General features: G+C 43.6%; 1 protein-coding gene across 2 annotated transcripts; it reads left to right on the top strand.

Annotated features, from left to right (window-relative positions):
* Window positions 1–11,805: 11,805 nt before the first annotated feature.
* Window positions 11,806–16,093, top strand: LOC109781443 (probable protein phosphatase 2C 54). Of its 2 annotated transcripts, none has more exons than XM_020340046.4 (4): window positions 11,806–12,224; window positions 13,748–13,948; window positions 14,457–14,668; window positions 15,219–16,093. In XM_020340046.4, exons 1-4 carry the CDS (start codon window positions 12,147–12,149, stop codon window positions 15,787–15,789), a joined length of 1,062 nt encoding a protein of 353 aa, XP_020195635.1. In that variant the 5' UTR covers window positions 11,806–12,146; the 3' UTR covers window positions 15,790–16,093. The 2 variants fall into 2 exon arrangements, with proteins under 2 accessions (XP_020195635.1, XP_020195642.1); XM_020340053.4 differs by having other exon boundaries at window positions 11,863–12,228.
* Window positions 16,094–16,810: the final 717 nt, after the last annotated feature.

Genomic DNA, 16,810 nt, shown 5'->3' with positions numbered 1-16,810 from the left:
ACCGGTTTGTTGTTGGTCATTGCTTTATATATAAAGCGGGACGAAAGCCTTTTTCGGTATAACCCATCTCCAAATGAGGCACTTAAAGCTGAGTGTTAGGGTCAAAATCCCAATCATTTAGCTTGTTTGGGATTTGGGTTTGAGCCCCAGCCAGACTTAGCAAAATTTGGCTAGCCAATTTTTTTGTTAAGGTTTCGGTTGCCCATGTTTTGGCCAATGTTGGCAAGAAAGTGAACTAGAGTTGGCTAGAGGGAATGCCAAAATATTGGCAACCATCTAAACAAGAGCCAAAATTTTGGCTATGATCCGACAGTTGGTATGGCTGATTTTGGTCGCCATCCAACCATACCCTTATTCCTAACCCAATGCCCAGCATTTATTCGTAGTGCCTTTCAGTTTTGTAAGCACCCCTAGAATAGTAGTTTGCATTTGAGGTATTATCCTTACGTGGACACTTGTATTGTTCTCTTTAAGAGTTTGCATAAGCATTCTTGCATTGAAGATGGCCAATGTACCTCCGATCCATAGTTACCTTCGACACTTGAGAATTTATTTCCCTTGTCAGTTCTAGGCATGTTTTTTCGAGCGAGGATTGATCTTGTGTTCCTTCCTATCACTTAAAAACTGATTGAGAGATGTGTCACGGAGAACAACACAAGCATACATTTTTCAACAAAAATTAACATTTTCTTTGCAGGGAGACTGCAGTCAGTGTAGACATAGGCATAATCATATATTAGTAAAGGATGAAAATGATAAATACAATATGATGCATGACAACTTAACTGATTACGAAGAGTGTAAGACAACTATATTAATCAGGGTACCTAATACTTTTTTTTTCTTATTCCTCGGTCAATATATTATGGGAGAATCAGATGGGCTTCTAATAGATATCATGTAATTTAGAAGATAAACAAGGGCATGCACATGTATGTAGCATCTTAACAATAAGTTAATTAATTACCCCCCATAGAAGTTAGAACTTTTGAAAGTAGCACAAAAGTATGAACAACTCCTGCCTGGGTGACGTTGTTGCATGACATGTATGCTTGGTGTAGAGAAAGCACCATCAACATAAGACCATGCTATAGAAGGAAAATATATGGAAACATGTACTTCAGCATTATTAATATGGAAACAGAGCGACACTTCTTTGGTGTAAGGTTTTGGCCGTTGATATTTTCCATTCAGAAAATACAAATTGGATGATGTGGATGAACATGGTGTCTTTAAAAGGAACCCCATATATATAGACAATGCATTGAGAACTTAGACTTCCAGGCATGTAAAAAGTTCAGTTTAGTGTAGTGTTTATTGATCACTGCTACCATGATTACTACCACGAAATACCATGAACTAACTCAAGAGACATGGTAGCTGTTTGATGCCTATTCAAAACTAATTGACCCTAACCTTATGTCCTGCTTATGTCTGACCTGTATCATTGACAGAATAATTTGTGTCACTTTGTAGTTCCCATTTTTCAAAAGTACTCCAATACAATCTAATCCCTCCGTCCAATATTAAATGTCGCTCAAATAGATGTATTTAGCGTTGAATCAAATAGAATGCTTGGTCTAAATTAGGTGCCTAGCTGACCTTTCCTTGATGGAGAAAGCTGTACGACATGCTCTTTACTGGCCTGATGGCACAAGGAAGAAGCTTTCAAAGTCATCAGTAGATCCGGAAAGGATTAATCATACACGCCTATTGGTTCAAGCTCTACTGGACAAATATAATGAAGACCACAATCTTTTGGGGGTTTGCTCTCTTTCTCCCGTGCACTCTCACTCCCTTTATTGTCTACTCATGTAACAATACTTATGCACTCATGCTTCCTGATTTAGAACCTTGCGTATGAACTCAAAGATATTATGTGCATCCGATCAATTTGTGAGGGCAGACCCCATAACTGTAAGTGGTACTATCATCTAAATTTCACCGCAAGGACTAAAGGAGATGATGAATTTCACAGTGGCACCGGCAATCTGTTCTTGGCCGAAGTCACACGTATCGGAGGACAGTATACACTAGTAGAAAAAGGGTCAAATGTGAAGCACATTAGTGCCGGTTTGATTTTGAGCCGGCACTAATGTGTCCATTAGTGCCGGTTCCGACGGCTAGGCGGGCGGAGATCATTAGTACCGGTTCGTGAGCAACCTTTTGTACCGGTTCGTGTCACGAACCGGTACTAATGATGCTGCGTCAGGTTGTGGTCAGGCTGGGGCCCCACGGGCACCTTTAGTACCGGTTCGTGCCATGAACCGGTACTATAGTTTCTTAGTAAGCTGTTTTTTAGTCCCACCTCGCGAAGAGAGAGGCACTAGGAGCGGTTTATAAGCCCTGAGTGCAGAGACGATGAAGGAGAGGCGCAATGCTCATCTGCACGTTGCTTAGCTGGGCCTGCCAACCCTAGGGTTTGCAAATACAGGCCCAGAAGGGCCAGCAGGCGCCAGAGTTAGGCCCAGAAGCCTGCTATAGATAGGAGTTCGAGACGGCAGCCGCGCCGGGGCTTTTAAACTGGTGCGGGCGCCCCTCGGCTAGCGAGGTGGGACTAAACTTGCCCGCACCGCTCCTGCGCCAGCGCACACCTTTAGTACCGGTCGTGGCTCCAACCGGTACTGAAGGGGGGCCTTTAGTACCGGTTGGAGCCACGAACCGGTACTAAAGGGGCAGTTTCCCGCCCCTTGGCCTGGCGAAAATTGGCCTTTAGTACCGGTTGGTGGCTTCAACCGGTACTAAAGGCCCCTCCTATATATATGGCACTTACGAAAAATCTAGTTTCATCGACCACCACTTCTTCTCCAACTACTTCGCGCGACATCGCCGCCGCCCTCGCCGCCCCCGCCGCCCGTCACCGCCGTCGCCCTCACCACCCATCGTCGCCGTCACCACCGTCGCCCCCGCCGCCCGTCGCCGCCGCTCCGTACCACGTCGCCGTCTCAATCGCGCCGTCGCCCTCGGCCTGCCGCTCATCGTCGCGCCGTCCCCGTCGCATCGCCGTCTCGCGCCGCCGCCCGTATGCCGCCGCCCCCCGCTCGTACACACACACACACACACACACACACACACACACATTGTTTTTACTTATTTTCTGTTTTCTGTTGTTTAGATTAATGTTAGATAATTACGTAGATAAGAATGTTAGAATGTTAATGTTAGATGAATTATATGGAAAAGATGTTAAATATTAATGTCAATTTTAGAGAATTAGCTAGATATTAATTAGGTATATATATGAGATTTGAACTAGTTGAATTAATATAACTAGTTTATTTTTAGTATGAAAATTAATAGAACAAGTTTATTTTTAGTAAGAAAATTTAGGTATATGAGTTTATTTAAACTAGTTGAATTAATATAACTAGTTTATTTTTAGTAAATGCTTAGTTGAATTAGTAGAATTAGTTTATTTTTAGTAAGAAAATTTAGGTATATGAGATTTGATGAATTAATTAAAATATTACTATATATATAGCTACTTTATATATTTTAGTAAGAAAATTAATAGAACTAGTTTATTTTTAGTAAATTCTTAGTTGAATTAGTTGAATTAATAGAACTAGTTTATTTTTAGTAAGAAAATTTAGATATCTGAGATTTGATGATCTAATTAAAATATTACTATATGGAACTAGCTACTTTATTTTAGTAAGAAAATTAATAGAAGACGTTTATTTTTATTAAATGCTTAGTTGAATTAGTTGAATTAATAGAACTAGTTGAACTAATAGAAGTAGTTGAATTAGTTGAATTGGTTGAATTAATAGAACTAGTAAGTGTTTAATGTTTCACCTATATGAACATAGGAAATGTCGTCTGACGACGAAAAAGATTTCATTAAGTGCGAATTCTGTGAAGACCAGCGCGGCATGTGCGACAGAAATTTCCTTGTTGATGATAGGCGCTTCAGCATCAAGCTGGATGAGACATTCGAAGTGGATACAGTAAGTCACAACGACAAGTCTTTTTTCGTAATTAAGCATGACTTATATATGCTTCATTTGCTTTAACTTATAATTTTAAATTTTCACTATTCTACTAGCGCATCCCCTGTCATGCAAGAATTTTTGTCTTGGATAAGATAGGTTTCAGTGCTATGGAAACTATGAAGGTAAAGAGAGTTTACCTGAAGACCGAGCATGGTTATACTTTCAACGTCAAATTATACAATGCAGACACGTACACCTATTTTGAATGCAAAACTTGGTAAGCACTATGCAAGGCTTATGCATTTGAGCCTGATATGGTTATCATCTTTGATATTCGTCCGGAAGATGATATTGAAGGTAATAGAGACATCTGGGTCGATGTGCAGACGCCTCCAGTTCTACCATTATGTGAGTTTCTCAACCATATTTATGTCTTTGATATTGTTTATTCAAAAATAGTTCACAACTAATTTCTATTGACAGCTTATTTCCATTCAAGCAAACATGTCCGGCGCTTGGTAGACAGGACCTACTACTGTCCCGGAGCTGAACTAAACTGCGAGGAGATAAGTCATTATGTTTCATGGCTTGAGGATCTTGATGCTGTTAAAAGAAATCATTTTCCTGAATTTGAAAATCTTAGTACTCAAAACGTGCGACCAATAGTGATCGTATTGAACTATGGTCACATGTATTTAGGAAAGATAGTAAGATTTTTACTATTAGTCCTCAGTGCATCTTTTGCATACATTATTTTTCAAGCTAAAATTTCATTGCTAAGTATATTAATTACTATACGATGTTCTTCAACAGGGACTCCCGATGACAGTTGTGCCTCAGTGGATCGAGACTAAAGGTCGCATGTCAATTGTTAGCTTACGGCCAAGATATCCTACAGTGCACATGAGTGCATTCAGGATTTCTGAAAGCGATGAATGCTTAATAATGAAAGATTGGAGCAAAATTGTTAACGATCGCAGAGAAGTACTAAGGGGCAGCAATCAGAAGCGCATCCCACGATTAGGAGACAGGTTCATCTGCATGCTCCAATATGATGAATCAGGAGAGCTATACATGTTCTATGCTATTTTACCTGAGAGAGAGAGAGAGAGCAGCAGGAGTGATTTAGCTAGTTATCATGCTCTTAGTACTTGTTGTCCTCTCATGCGTGTCCGTGTTCTTCGTCCTGAACTTAATCTCAAAGAGTGATTTGCTTTTGTGGTGTTATGAACGCTTATAATATGATGATGATGATGATGATGATGATGATGAGTTATTATATCATTTATGAAAGAAACCGCATATTAGTTTCAACTGGATGGATCCTAGCTAAGTGATCAAGTATATGCTATATCCATATTACTTAGATCACTAAGTGATCAAGTATATGCCATATCCATCCATATTACCTAGATCATGATCTAGGTAATATGGATATGGCATATATTTGATCACTTAGCTAGGATCCACATGCATCCAGTCGAAACTAATCTGCGGTACTTTCACCTAATGATTTAACAACTCATTATAATGTAAAACAATCACTAAATTAAATTGAAAACACAAAACTAAAGGAAAAATAAAAATTAAAACCAAAACACACCCAAACATTTAGTACCGGTTGGTGTTACCAACCGGTACTAATGTCCTACACGCACCCGGGCCTGGCTCGTGCCACGTGGTGGCACGTTGGCGCCGGTTCGTGCCAAACCGGTACTAAAGGGAGGGGGGGGGGGCTTTAGTCTCCACTCCATAGTGCCGGTTGCAGAACCGGCACTAAAGGCCCTTACGAACCGGTGATAAAGGCCGGTTCTGCACTAGTGATACGGAGTTTGTGCTCAGCTGTTTCTACATGCTTAAACCGAATGATAATGGTATTTTATACTCTTACCTTAGATACATTTTGCTGGGGCCGTGCCAACTTGAAATTGTATGTTACATGTAAATGTGCCTCATATTGCCGTTTGATTGCCCTTTGTTATGTTTCCCTTCATCTATTCATTATACTTACAATTTTAATATCTCAAGCTGGTTCATGCACAGCCATGTATAGTAACTATTGGAATTATCTTATTTGCCGAGTGCCCCCAAAACTCGCTAAGGCTACTTAAAACTCTGCAAAGTGGTTCATGCAAAGCCATGTATAGTAGTGACTTATTGTACACGTCTCTTTACGTTTCAGCTATTCAGTTACTGTTATGTGTTTGTTCCTGGTTGGCTATTTGGTAGTTAAATGATTTATCTCCTGTCTTCTTTACTGAATGAAGGTCACTGCCGTGGTTGTACGTATAACAAAAGGGTAAACCTGAAGCACCCTAATGATGCTGATGAATTCTCTGGTGGTCACTTAGATCCATATTTGCCGTATGGCGGTGACACTACTATACAATATAGCGGCTCTGATGAGAATGTATGATGATTTATTTTATGGTGTGTCTGAGTTTGTCTGATATTTTATTGCTTAACTGTTTCTTAGATGCATCACCCTTCTTTTTACAGTTGGACGCCGAGGAGGAGGAAGCTAGGCTGCAAGCTAAAGAGGAGGCTCGGGTAAAGCATATATACGCGGTAATATATAGTATAGTATGCCTTTTGCGGATAGTGTCATTCTACTAGCATGGTTCGTTACTTGACTGATTATTCCCTGCTTGTGGATTCATTCACTCTAGTGCCTAGATGATCCAAGTTTTTTGGAGCAAATGAGAAGGCGCTTCAAAGATGATCCGCGTGCCGAAACATTTTTTCAGCCAAAAAGAAGACAAGGTTCTCAGCATGCAACACCATTACCGAACCAGCAGGATGCAATGGAGGACTGAAGCGGCTGGATGCGACTCCACCTACTTATTTGCCTCGTACTAATTTGGAAGATAGTAATTATGTAGAAATACTAATGGCTAGGGAGGGAGGGAGAAATAAATTGGAACCAGCAAGGCGCAAGGTTTGTTGTCTGTGCATACGCTGCTGTTCAAGATGGTGCAAACATGACAACCCACTTGTAAATATATAAATTGTCATCAGAAACATTTTAATGTTCACTCTCCCCAAGATCCATACTCAGGTAGCTTGTTATTTCCTTATACACCGACAGGAAAACGCACTTACAGTGTCATTGAGAGAATTTTTTGTTTGTTTGAGATGGACCTATTTTTAACAACTAACAAGCTTTACCTGACTAGGTTCTCGTTCTTTCTGCTTTCCAAAGTTGATGCATTGTAAGTTCGTTTTTCCTTCTTTTTTTTTGCGGAAAGTGGTTTGCACCCTGATTTCATTGAGCAGAAACCAGAGTTCGCTACAACAAAAGGTAAATGCAAAAACCAGTCACTACCAATATCATCACGGCCGCACACTTGCTAGCTTGAACCCCCAAACCCGAAGAGTTAGGTAAACATATGCGTTCGTACCACAACCAACAAATCACACCTAGAAGGATTAAAGTGGGGATAAGGTACTCAATCGCATGCCGAAGTACGTCGACCAGAGAGGCTCCCATCCAGGTAGCTTCGGCACTCCAAATGCTTTGTCACCGGTCCCTAGGCCCTTGCTGCTCATAACACACCTCATTCATTTTCGCTTGCTTCTTTGCTTTGTCTTCTTTTCCTGCAGAATTGTTGAAGCAGACAATGAGTGATCCACAACATTAGTGATGGCAACTGGATTGACCCAAAAAACAGAGCGAAAACAAGCTTAGACTATAAAGGTCACTCACCTCGGGGAAATAAACTCTTCCTTTTCCGTCCTATCAAATTCTTTACAGTGCGAGCTGAGGGAATTCGGGAACGCCTCTTCTTCATTAGTCACCTATACCTAATAAATAGGACTCCATGTCGAGCTGGCGGTATTAGCACCTCATCCTCATCATAAAGTGGTGTGTGAGAGTAGATTTCGTCCTCACACAGATCATGAAAGCGCGTGGAAGAAATGACCCAAGAAGGGGCTTCCCATTATCCAATATAGGCATTGCATCCCGAAAGAGCACCCATGGATGGGTTTTTAACCGCTGATCACTCGCCTCTATTTATCATTCCACTCAGAACATGTTGCAGTTCCCAAATTCTGGAAAATCCATTGCTGCTCTATCAAGATTCTCTTCACCCAGAGTCACCTTTGTCATCTTGGTATAATATTTTTCAGGCATTCCTCGTCAAACTTGAGGTCACCAACATGTTCTCCCTTTATATTAAACATAAATTTATTCCCTACTGCCACTTATCTCTAGCTATTCTCTGTTTCAATATCTTACGTGGATTATTATATGATAAAATAAGATTTTATTAAACAACAATCAAAGGACCATTATCATTGTTATATTTGGGTGGTCATACCCTATCATTTTAGTGGTTCAAGGTGAATTAGATATTCTAAAATTGCCCTATTTATTAAACATTTTTAATTTCTAAAACTCATGGTGTGATGTACCATATACCCTTTCATACAATCTACAACATATGATGTTAACTACTGTAGATATTATTAGATAATTTATTCCATTAAAATCTAAGATAATATTTTATTTATTACATGATTTATATGCCATAATTAATGCAAGGTGAATTAGATATTCTAAAATTGCCCTATTTATTAAACATTTTTAATTTCTAAAACTCATGGTGTGATGTACCATATACCCTTTCATACAATCTTCAACATATGATGTTAACTACTGTAGATATTATTAGATAATTTATCCATTAAAATCTAAGATAATATTTTATTTATTACACAATTTATATGCCATAATTAATGCAACTTGAGAATATTTTTGGGCTAAACTTGAGAAAATTTGGTAACGCTATTGTTTAGTAGCACCAATTATCCCGAGTTTAACCAAACAAACTAATATTCTACATGCCACTTTCATGTATTACTGGGTGTTACATATATTGTTTTTAGTTTCAGTACACAATCAAGGTATGAGTTGTAAAATTATCTTGATAAATGGTTATCTAACGAAACCCTTCCGCACATTTGTGTTGCTTGTTTCTTGATCAAATCTCCCCCTCTTGTACTTGAGGTTCATTGATTGGTAGGGTAACATGTTAGCACCTCAACAAGGGGTTGCGTGACTAGCCATATCTTGTTAGGGCATTTCCAACGTGGATCGCCAAAATCCTAGCAAATGTCCGAACCGAACTGTCTGGACACTTTTAGGCATCCAACTTTGATCACCAAATTGGATCAGCCTGGTCTAGATGTTCAAAATCCAAGACCAGGATTGATGAGCTCTGGGGGAGTCCTCACATCTGCTACATCGGACTCCGACACCCAGACCCACCCAAATCCCTACCCGAAGCCCGCACAATTGCACAATCTGGTACTCTTTCCCATGCCCGTCCCCCATGCTCTTGCCTGACTGCCGCTGTCTCCGCCTCTTCTGGCATGTTCTGCCGTCCAGTTGCTGCCATGATAGATCAACATGAGGCCATGGAGAGCTTTGAGTTCTCTCCAGGCCCAACAAAGACCGTGAGGAAGGCTGCATCCGCAGAAGGGCAATTGCAGCGTGTGAAGGTGAGGGCAAAGAAGAAGGCGCTGAAAGTAGTTGGAGCTCCTCCTGCAAAGTGGACCGCCATGGCGCCAGTACGAGCTAATGTACGTACTACTACGATTGCCATCTAAATGGTCAGTTCGACATGTAGCAGCTGCAGCAGCACTCGGCTACCTCCGGCCACCATCCACCATGCGTCGTCGTCCTCAACACTGACTCGTGTTCACGGAGTCACCGACACTTGTCCGGTCGTGATTTTCGTCCGAGGAGCCCTTGTCCGATAGTGTTTGGCCACTGTTCGGAGGAATTCCTCTCCCAAGCTCGATGGCAGGCACCAACGAGGCTATGATGAACATCCACAACGGCGCCGACCACGAGGACGACTACTCGCCGCAGTCAGAGCAAGAGATGCCAATGGACACCCGGCAATCGAAGCCAGACGTGTCCTATGCGAACACAAAGAGGAAGAGAGGTTCGCCGTACTCGAACAGAAGAGGATGAATTGTTGAGCGAGGTACGGTTGGGCACGAGTGTTATTTTGTTTCAAGGCACAGAGCAAAAGGGCCCGACTTTTTAACAAAGTGTGCATGATTTCTATCATGAGAAAAATCCCTACGCCCCCTATAACAAAGAGTGATCCATGGCCACAATCCAAAGTCGCTAGGCCTTCTATGATACATCATTCAACATGAGGCCAATAAGTATTGCGACGTGTATACAGATATGCAAAACCGGTGGCCAAGTGGCACGTCACTTCTCGATCTCTTAAGTTTCGCTTTGTGTTGCTCTACGTCTTGGTCATTATATTGATTTGCTTTATGTTTCAACCTTGTACCATAAGACCGAGGGCAAGCCATTCACGTTGAAGAATTTTCGGTTCAAATTGAATGGGCAAAGCAAGCGGTCAAGTATTGCCCATCACCAAGACCACCAACACCAAAACCAATGACGATGATGTTGATCCAAATATCGAAGCGAGGGGGAGGAAATGGGAGACCGACAAGGAGAAGCGAGAAAGGGTGGCAGCCAAGATGTCGGACAACATCATGGCGAAGAAGGAGGAGGCATGCGCCAAGCACGACGAGCTCAGGGAGGAAAAGAAGGCCAAGAGTTTTGGCTTGCTCATGGAAGTCCAAATGAAGAAGTTTGAGCTTGAGGAAAGGAAGTTTTAGATCAAGGAAGCATGCAAGGAGCAAAAGATGTTGTACTCAAAGTCGACGAGTTGGATCCAAGTGCGGCCAAGTTTGTTCTCACCTCGCACGATACTATTTGTTTGATTGAAAATCAACAAATGCATCAAACAAATGGCTGAAGCCGAGTAAATAGCATAAAACTACTACTTTACAGGCTATGGTTCCAAAAAACTACCGGTTTTTAATTTTTCTCAGATAACTACCAAACGAGGGGTCGGCTGTTTCAAAAAACCCAAATCGTCGCCTATTGATCATGATTATGACAGGTCGGACCCGCACCTAAACTCACCGTCAGTTTGACCATTTAGTTTGACCGTTACCTGACGTGTGGGCCCCACACGTCAGTGTCTCTTCCTCCTGCTCTTCTCCTTCCTTCTTCTCCTCCCTCCCCGCAGCCCCGCGGCTCCACCTCCTTCGCGCGGCCATGGCCACCTCCTTCACGCGGCCATGGCTGCCGGCCCTCGCTGCTGCCCACGCTGCCCCCTTCCGCGCGGCCATGGCGACCGTCTCTGCGCGGAGGCCGGCCACGCCACACGCCAAGCCAGGGAAGGAGCGCCGCGCGAGGAGCAGCCGGCACCCAGGAGCACGGGCCGCCGCCAACCACGCGCCATGGCCAGGGGCTGGGACTCCGGCCGCCGCGCCCAGGGGCTGGGACTCTGCCCGCCGCCTTCGGACTCCATGGCCGCCGTGCCCTGGAAAGAGGGAGAGGGAAAGGACGCACGACGGCTGCGACGGCGCTGGAAGGGAGCTCCGCCGCGACGGGAGGGAGCTTCCCCGTCGAGCACAGCGGCGGGTGCGCTCCTGTGGATCTTGAGCACGGGAGGGACCCGATGGCTTTTTTCAATTTGTTTGGAGGACCTGATTGCTTTTTTAAGTTTGCAGGGACACTGACATATGGGCCCTAGATGTCATTTAACGGTCAAACAAACGGTCAAACAATCAGTTTTCTTACATGCGGGCCCTAACTGTCATAATCACGATCAATAATAAAGCACTGGACAATTAGAGTTTTTTGAAACAGCCGTCCCCTGACTTGGTAGTTATCAGCGAAAAAAAATATTCGGTAGTTTTTTGGAACCATAGCCTGTAAAGTAGTAGTTTTATGCTATTTACTCGGCTGAAGCCCACGTCACTTGTGACACTCGTGCACCACGTGCCTCTCTCTTCCTCCTCCCCCACACTCTCTCTCCCCGCCGCTCTGTTCTCCACACACACACTCTCTCTCTCTCTCTGCCCGCATAAAAAAATCGAGCTCCAACAAACAACCACCACCTCAAGCTTCTTCCCCACCTTTCCCTTCCTGCCCCGACCCGGAGCCATTTCTTTCGCCACAGATATTCCCAAAGCATCTCCTTTCTTTCCCTGTTGCTCTCCTCCTCGGATTCCTCTTCCCCTGCCCCCTCCCCCTCCTACTCTGCTCCTACCCGCCCGTATTATTCTTCCCCTCTCTCTCTGCTTTTCCCTCGTGCCCGATCTTCCCACCAGCACTCCAGCAGAGCGCCAGTTCTGCCAAGAAAACGCCTGTCCGGGGCCGGCATGCGCGTGGACGACGCCGAGAGGCCCGATTCTGCAGACGCCGGAGCGCAGAAGCCCGCCGAGCTCACCTCGCCTCATGTGGGTACCGCCCTCTCTCTGTCTCTCTGACTCTCTCTGCAGTGTAAGATTCGATTTCGGGAGGGCGCTTCTTTGCTAGCCTAGATGAATCTCATGGTGTTCGGCAAATTCCATGGTTTCTGTCCTGAGCTGTGTTCCAAGGGTACGGATTGAGCTGGAAGCAGCCGGAACCAGGCTGTGTGTTGGCTTTGCGCGCACGCGTTTGGTGCTTCCGTTTCTTAAAATCTGGAAGAAAGTCTCTTTGAATCGTTCAACAGGACAGAGTGTCAAGCTCCCTGCGTTGGGTAGGAGATTTCCGGTGACAAGTGACAGGTTGTTGTTTGTCCGTCCATCGCATTTCTCCGTCGGTAGTACTATTGCTACTACTCTGTAAGACTGTAGCTGTACTGGGTGTCCACGCTGTGCCCAATCATTTGCTAGATCATCGTGATGATGAGATTTACTGCCACAGGGTGTCAGTCAGGGAGGTACTAATTTCAGACCATTGTAGTAGTACCAAGCAAACATGAGTAATTAGTACTCCATGTGCATTGGAGTACTTAGTAGTACCTGCAAGATTTTTTTCCTCTCTAAGGCTGAAGTGAAACAGATATGGCCCTAATGCTGTGCTAAGTGAAGGACATGTTGTTCTTACAATGATCCATGTTGATTGATTGCTTACTTTGAAGTGCCTGCGCTATGTCAGCGATCGACCTGGCTGTGTTGTGAGTGTTGCTTACTGCTGCCATGGGTTGCCATCATTAGTTTGTGTAATGGTAGTGCTGAACCATCTAATTTCAGGTTATTTATCTATGTATATATGGCTTTGTTTATTTAATCAGCAGACAGTTATATGGATTTTACATTGTGCATCACACTCTCTTGAGTAGTCATTATCCAGTCTGATGGTCTCGTGTTAACATTTCTGGGTCACTAATGATTAGTAGAAATAATCAGTTCGTTGAAGGTTACATTTGTATATGTTACTAAGTTGAACATTAGCATATGAACTAGATGCTTTACTAATCAATGCAGCTTATTCATATTTCCCAGTCACTATTCAAACTTCAGAGAATAGTGGTACTAAACTAGACATGGTAGGGACAACGCAATATGACACTTACAAGTTACAGCCAATGCTAGTAATAATAGGACTGTCTCCCCAAATTGGCTAATGGCAGTTATGGTCAAAATACCTGATCATCACATGTAGTAATTTTGTTAAATATTATTTTTCACAAAATTCTTAGTTAAGGCTGAAGTGAAACAAACATGACCCTAATGCTGAAGCGAAACAAACATGGCCCTAATGCTGTGCTAACTGAAGGACATGTTGTTCTTGCAATGATCCATGTTGATTGCATACTTTGGAGTGCCTGCACTATATCAGTGTTGCTTACTACTGCCATAGCTTGCCATCATTATGCAAAGTGGTGCTTCATCTTTTTCATCAGAATTCTTTCCTATTGTTTCTGCTCTCAGTTATAGAGTGCGCCTACTTTACTTACATTCTTAGTTATACTAATGCGTTTTTGAACATACAGATGGAGAGCGTTTGTGAGAACACCACAACTGCTGATTTCAAGCAGAGTAACTTTGGAAATTTCCTTCCAAATGTTAGATCAGGCGGTTGGTCAGATATTGGAAGTCGCCAGTACATGGAAGATACCCATGTGTGTATTGCCGATCTAGCTAAAAACTTTGGTTATCCAACAGTGGATAAAGAAGTTGTTTCCTTTTATGGGGTATGTACATGCTTTCCCTTTTTCGCTTTTTGCTCATTTTGACACAGAAATCAACTCTATTCAAATTTACAACTACTACAATTATAGCTAGACCGCAATTTCCCACATGAAAAGGATAAAATTATTGCAGATTTGATCCATGTACCCAATAGTAGAAAATCTCGAGTTGTATTTGCGTACCAGGAAACTTGTATAAAGTATGTACGGACAGATCCTCTGTATCTTCAAGAACTATCCACAGTCAATCCTATGCTTGATCCTTGAACCTTGATCTACATTCTGTCATGCCATCATCCAATAAAGTTCTCTTCATTGTTCTTGTACAGAATGCAGTACACACTGTGGTTCTCTGAGTGTAATTGTTGTACTGTGGTTCTTAAAGTACAGTTTTTATTTAACAGTATAGAAGTGTAATGACATGTGGTGATCATTTTAGTTGTTCTCTGTTTATATGAATCACGAGACATTGTGTTCCTGTAAGTAAGTTTTTGCACTTCTCGTTTTCTAGGTCTTTGATGGGCATGGTGGAAAAGATGCTGCCCATTTCGTTCGCGATAATCTGCCAAGGGTCATTGTGGAAGATGCTGATTTTCCTCTGGAGCTTGAGAAAGTAGTGAGCAGATCCTTTGTGCAGATTGATAGTCAGTTTGCGGATAAATGCTCTCACCAGCGAACTCTGTCGTCCGGCACAACGGCACTTACGGCAATGATTTTTGGAAGGTACTTTTCTGGCACATTTTTTTTTGAAACTCACTTTTCTGGCACATACAACTGTGGGAGGTTCTCCTTTCTATATAACATGTTTGATTGAGCTGGTCATTAAAACCATATGTTACAATACACTTCCTTTGCTTAGAAACTCTCATTGTTCAGCATGTATGATATGGGATGGAACACAAGGGACATATATATATGAACATACAGTGATAATGCATCGTAAAATGGCATTCATGATATTCTTGAAGTTTGAACTTTATACTGTTTTTTAGCTGCATGGTTTGCCTTGAGTGTTCTGCAAACTGCAACTATGATAAATTAGAGAGATTCTGCATACTTTGAGTCTTCATCCCAAGCATATGACTTATATAAATGCATCTTTCTTTATCCCTGGAAATAGTTCTAAAGGCATAATATTGCAAAGATTTCTCCAACATTAAGGTCATCCTTCTTTCGATGTCAAAGCTTTTGCTGGTTTTCCATACCTGTAAATTTCACTGCACTGATCGACATTCCTATTGACCAATACTAATCGTTATTATGTCTGCTGCAGGTCCCTTCTGGTCGCGAATGCGGGTGATTGCAGAGCAGTACTTTCGCGGTGTGGCATCGCAATGGAGATGTCGATGGATCACAGGCCCTGCAGCCTGAGCGAAAAGCTGCGGGTAGAGTCACTCGGTGGCTACGTGGACGACGGCTACCTGAACGGTCTGCTGGGAGTCACCAGAGCCCTCGGCGACTGGCACCTCGAGGGAATGAAGGAGGCCAGCAGGCCCGGGGGAGGCCCCCTGAGCGCGGAGCCGGAGATCAAGCTGACCACGCTGACCAAGGACGACGAGTTCCTGGTGATCGGCAGCGACGGGCTGTGGGACGTCTTCTCGAACCAGAACGCCGTGGACTTCGCCCGGCGGCGCCTCCAGGAGCACAACGACGTGAGGCGCTGCTGCAGGGAGATTGTCGAGGAGGCGATAAGGCGCGGAGCCACAGACAATTTAACAGCAGTGCTGGTCTCATTCCACCTGGTGGCGCCGCCTCAGATCAGAGTGAATCAGCCACGCAGGGTGGCGCGGAGCATTTCGGCCGACGGGCTCAACAGCCTCAGGATACTCCTGGGAAGCCAATGACGGCGTTCTTCTCGCGCCGCGGTCGGGCGCCGTGCCGGTGCTTGCTGAGCTCTAATTGTATGTAGTCGTGTCGGTGCCTCACTGTTGTTATGTTACCCCATTGTTGTTGAGTGGCTGTTATTCTTGTTGGTAATTAAGCCAACGAACATGTGGGCTCACAGTTGTGAGCATTTCTTAGCTGCTGGAGACTAGGCATGTCCTGGAGAAGAGGCTGTGTGCCTTGCCTGTATCATACATTTCCGTGTTTTCATCTGTAAATAAGATTGTGGGGGCAACTGAAATTCGGTCATGCAACTCCATCGCCGTGAATCCTGTCGTCGAATCCACGGTCTTTTCTGTATCTCTTGTCTCATGAATCGTCAATTACCAGGTGTCAAAACATAGTACATAAAAAGAGTATGGGGCTGAACACAAAGGAGCAAAATATTGCCTGATAAGTGGTGAGGGCATGGAGAACAGAGCAACAACGCCAAACTGCACGTACGTAAAAACCAGTCCAACTTCTCTGCATGCAATTAAACAACCCCAATTCAAATGGTTTCCGGACACTTTTCTGAATGCAATTAAACGACCCCAATTCAAATGGTTTCCGGACAATTTTCTGGAGGGACGCGCGCGCGAGCAAATATATTACGCGTTTCCTGGGAGACATGCAGGCAACTTTCCAGGGGCAGATGTCCATTATCACTTGCTTGAGGTGCACTTGGCAGCATTCTTAATCCCATCATCCCCATGGCGTTACGCGCCTAATCCAGGGGTCCGGCGTCCTAATAAACATGGCTCCATGGTTGGGGCAGACATACTTGTCCAAAGTGTAGCAGAGGACTGCATAAACAATGGCTACATTCCTGCATTGGTACTTCAGGTTAGACCCTTGGCCGCAGACATGACTACACCAATCACTGGGCGGGCCCGGGCCGGTGTCGTTGAGAAAAGTTTTGTGTCTGTGTATATATGTTCTCCAGGGTCAAATGGTTCTTCAGACAACAACAGAGTCCACAGCTGACAGCTCCCCACTGAG

Source organism: Aegilops tauschii, chromosome 7, assembly GCF_002575655.3.
Source record: "Aegilops tauschii subsp. strangulata cultivar AL8/78 chromosome 7, Aet v6.0, whole genome shotgun sequence".
In the NCBI taxonomy this organism is placed as follows: domain Eukaryota; kingdom Viridiplantae; phylum Streptophyta; class Magnoliopsida; order Poales; family Poaceae; genus Aegilops; species Aegilops tauschii.
Note: the sequence above shows the minus strand (reverse complement) of the source record. Positions and strands in the feature narration are given on the sequence as shown.

Coding starts and splice junctions, on each gene's coding strand:
- LOC109781443 (XM_020340046.4), top strand. CDS start 12,147: ATGCGCGTGGACGACGCCGAGAGGCCCGATTCTGCAGACGCCGGAGCG. Junction 13,949..14,456: donor AAGTTGTTTCCTTTTATGGG/GTATGTACATGC, acceptor CTCGTTTTCTAG/GTCTTTGATGGGCATGGTGG. Junction 14,669..15,218: donor ACGGCAATGATTTTTGGAAG/GTACTTTTCTGG, acceptor TGTCTGCTGCAG/GTCCCTTCTGGTCGCGAATG.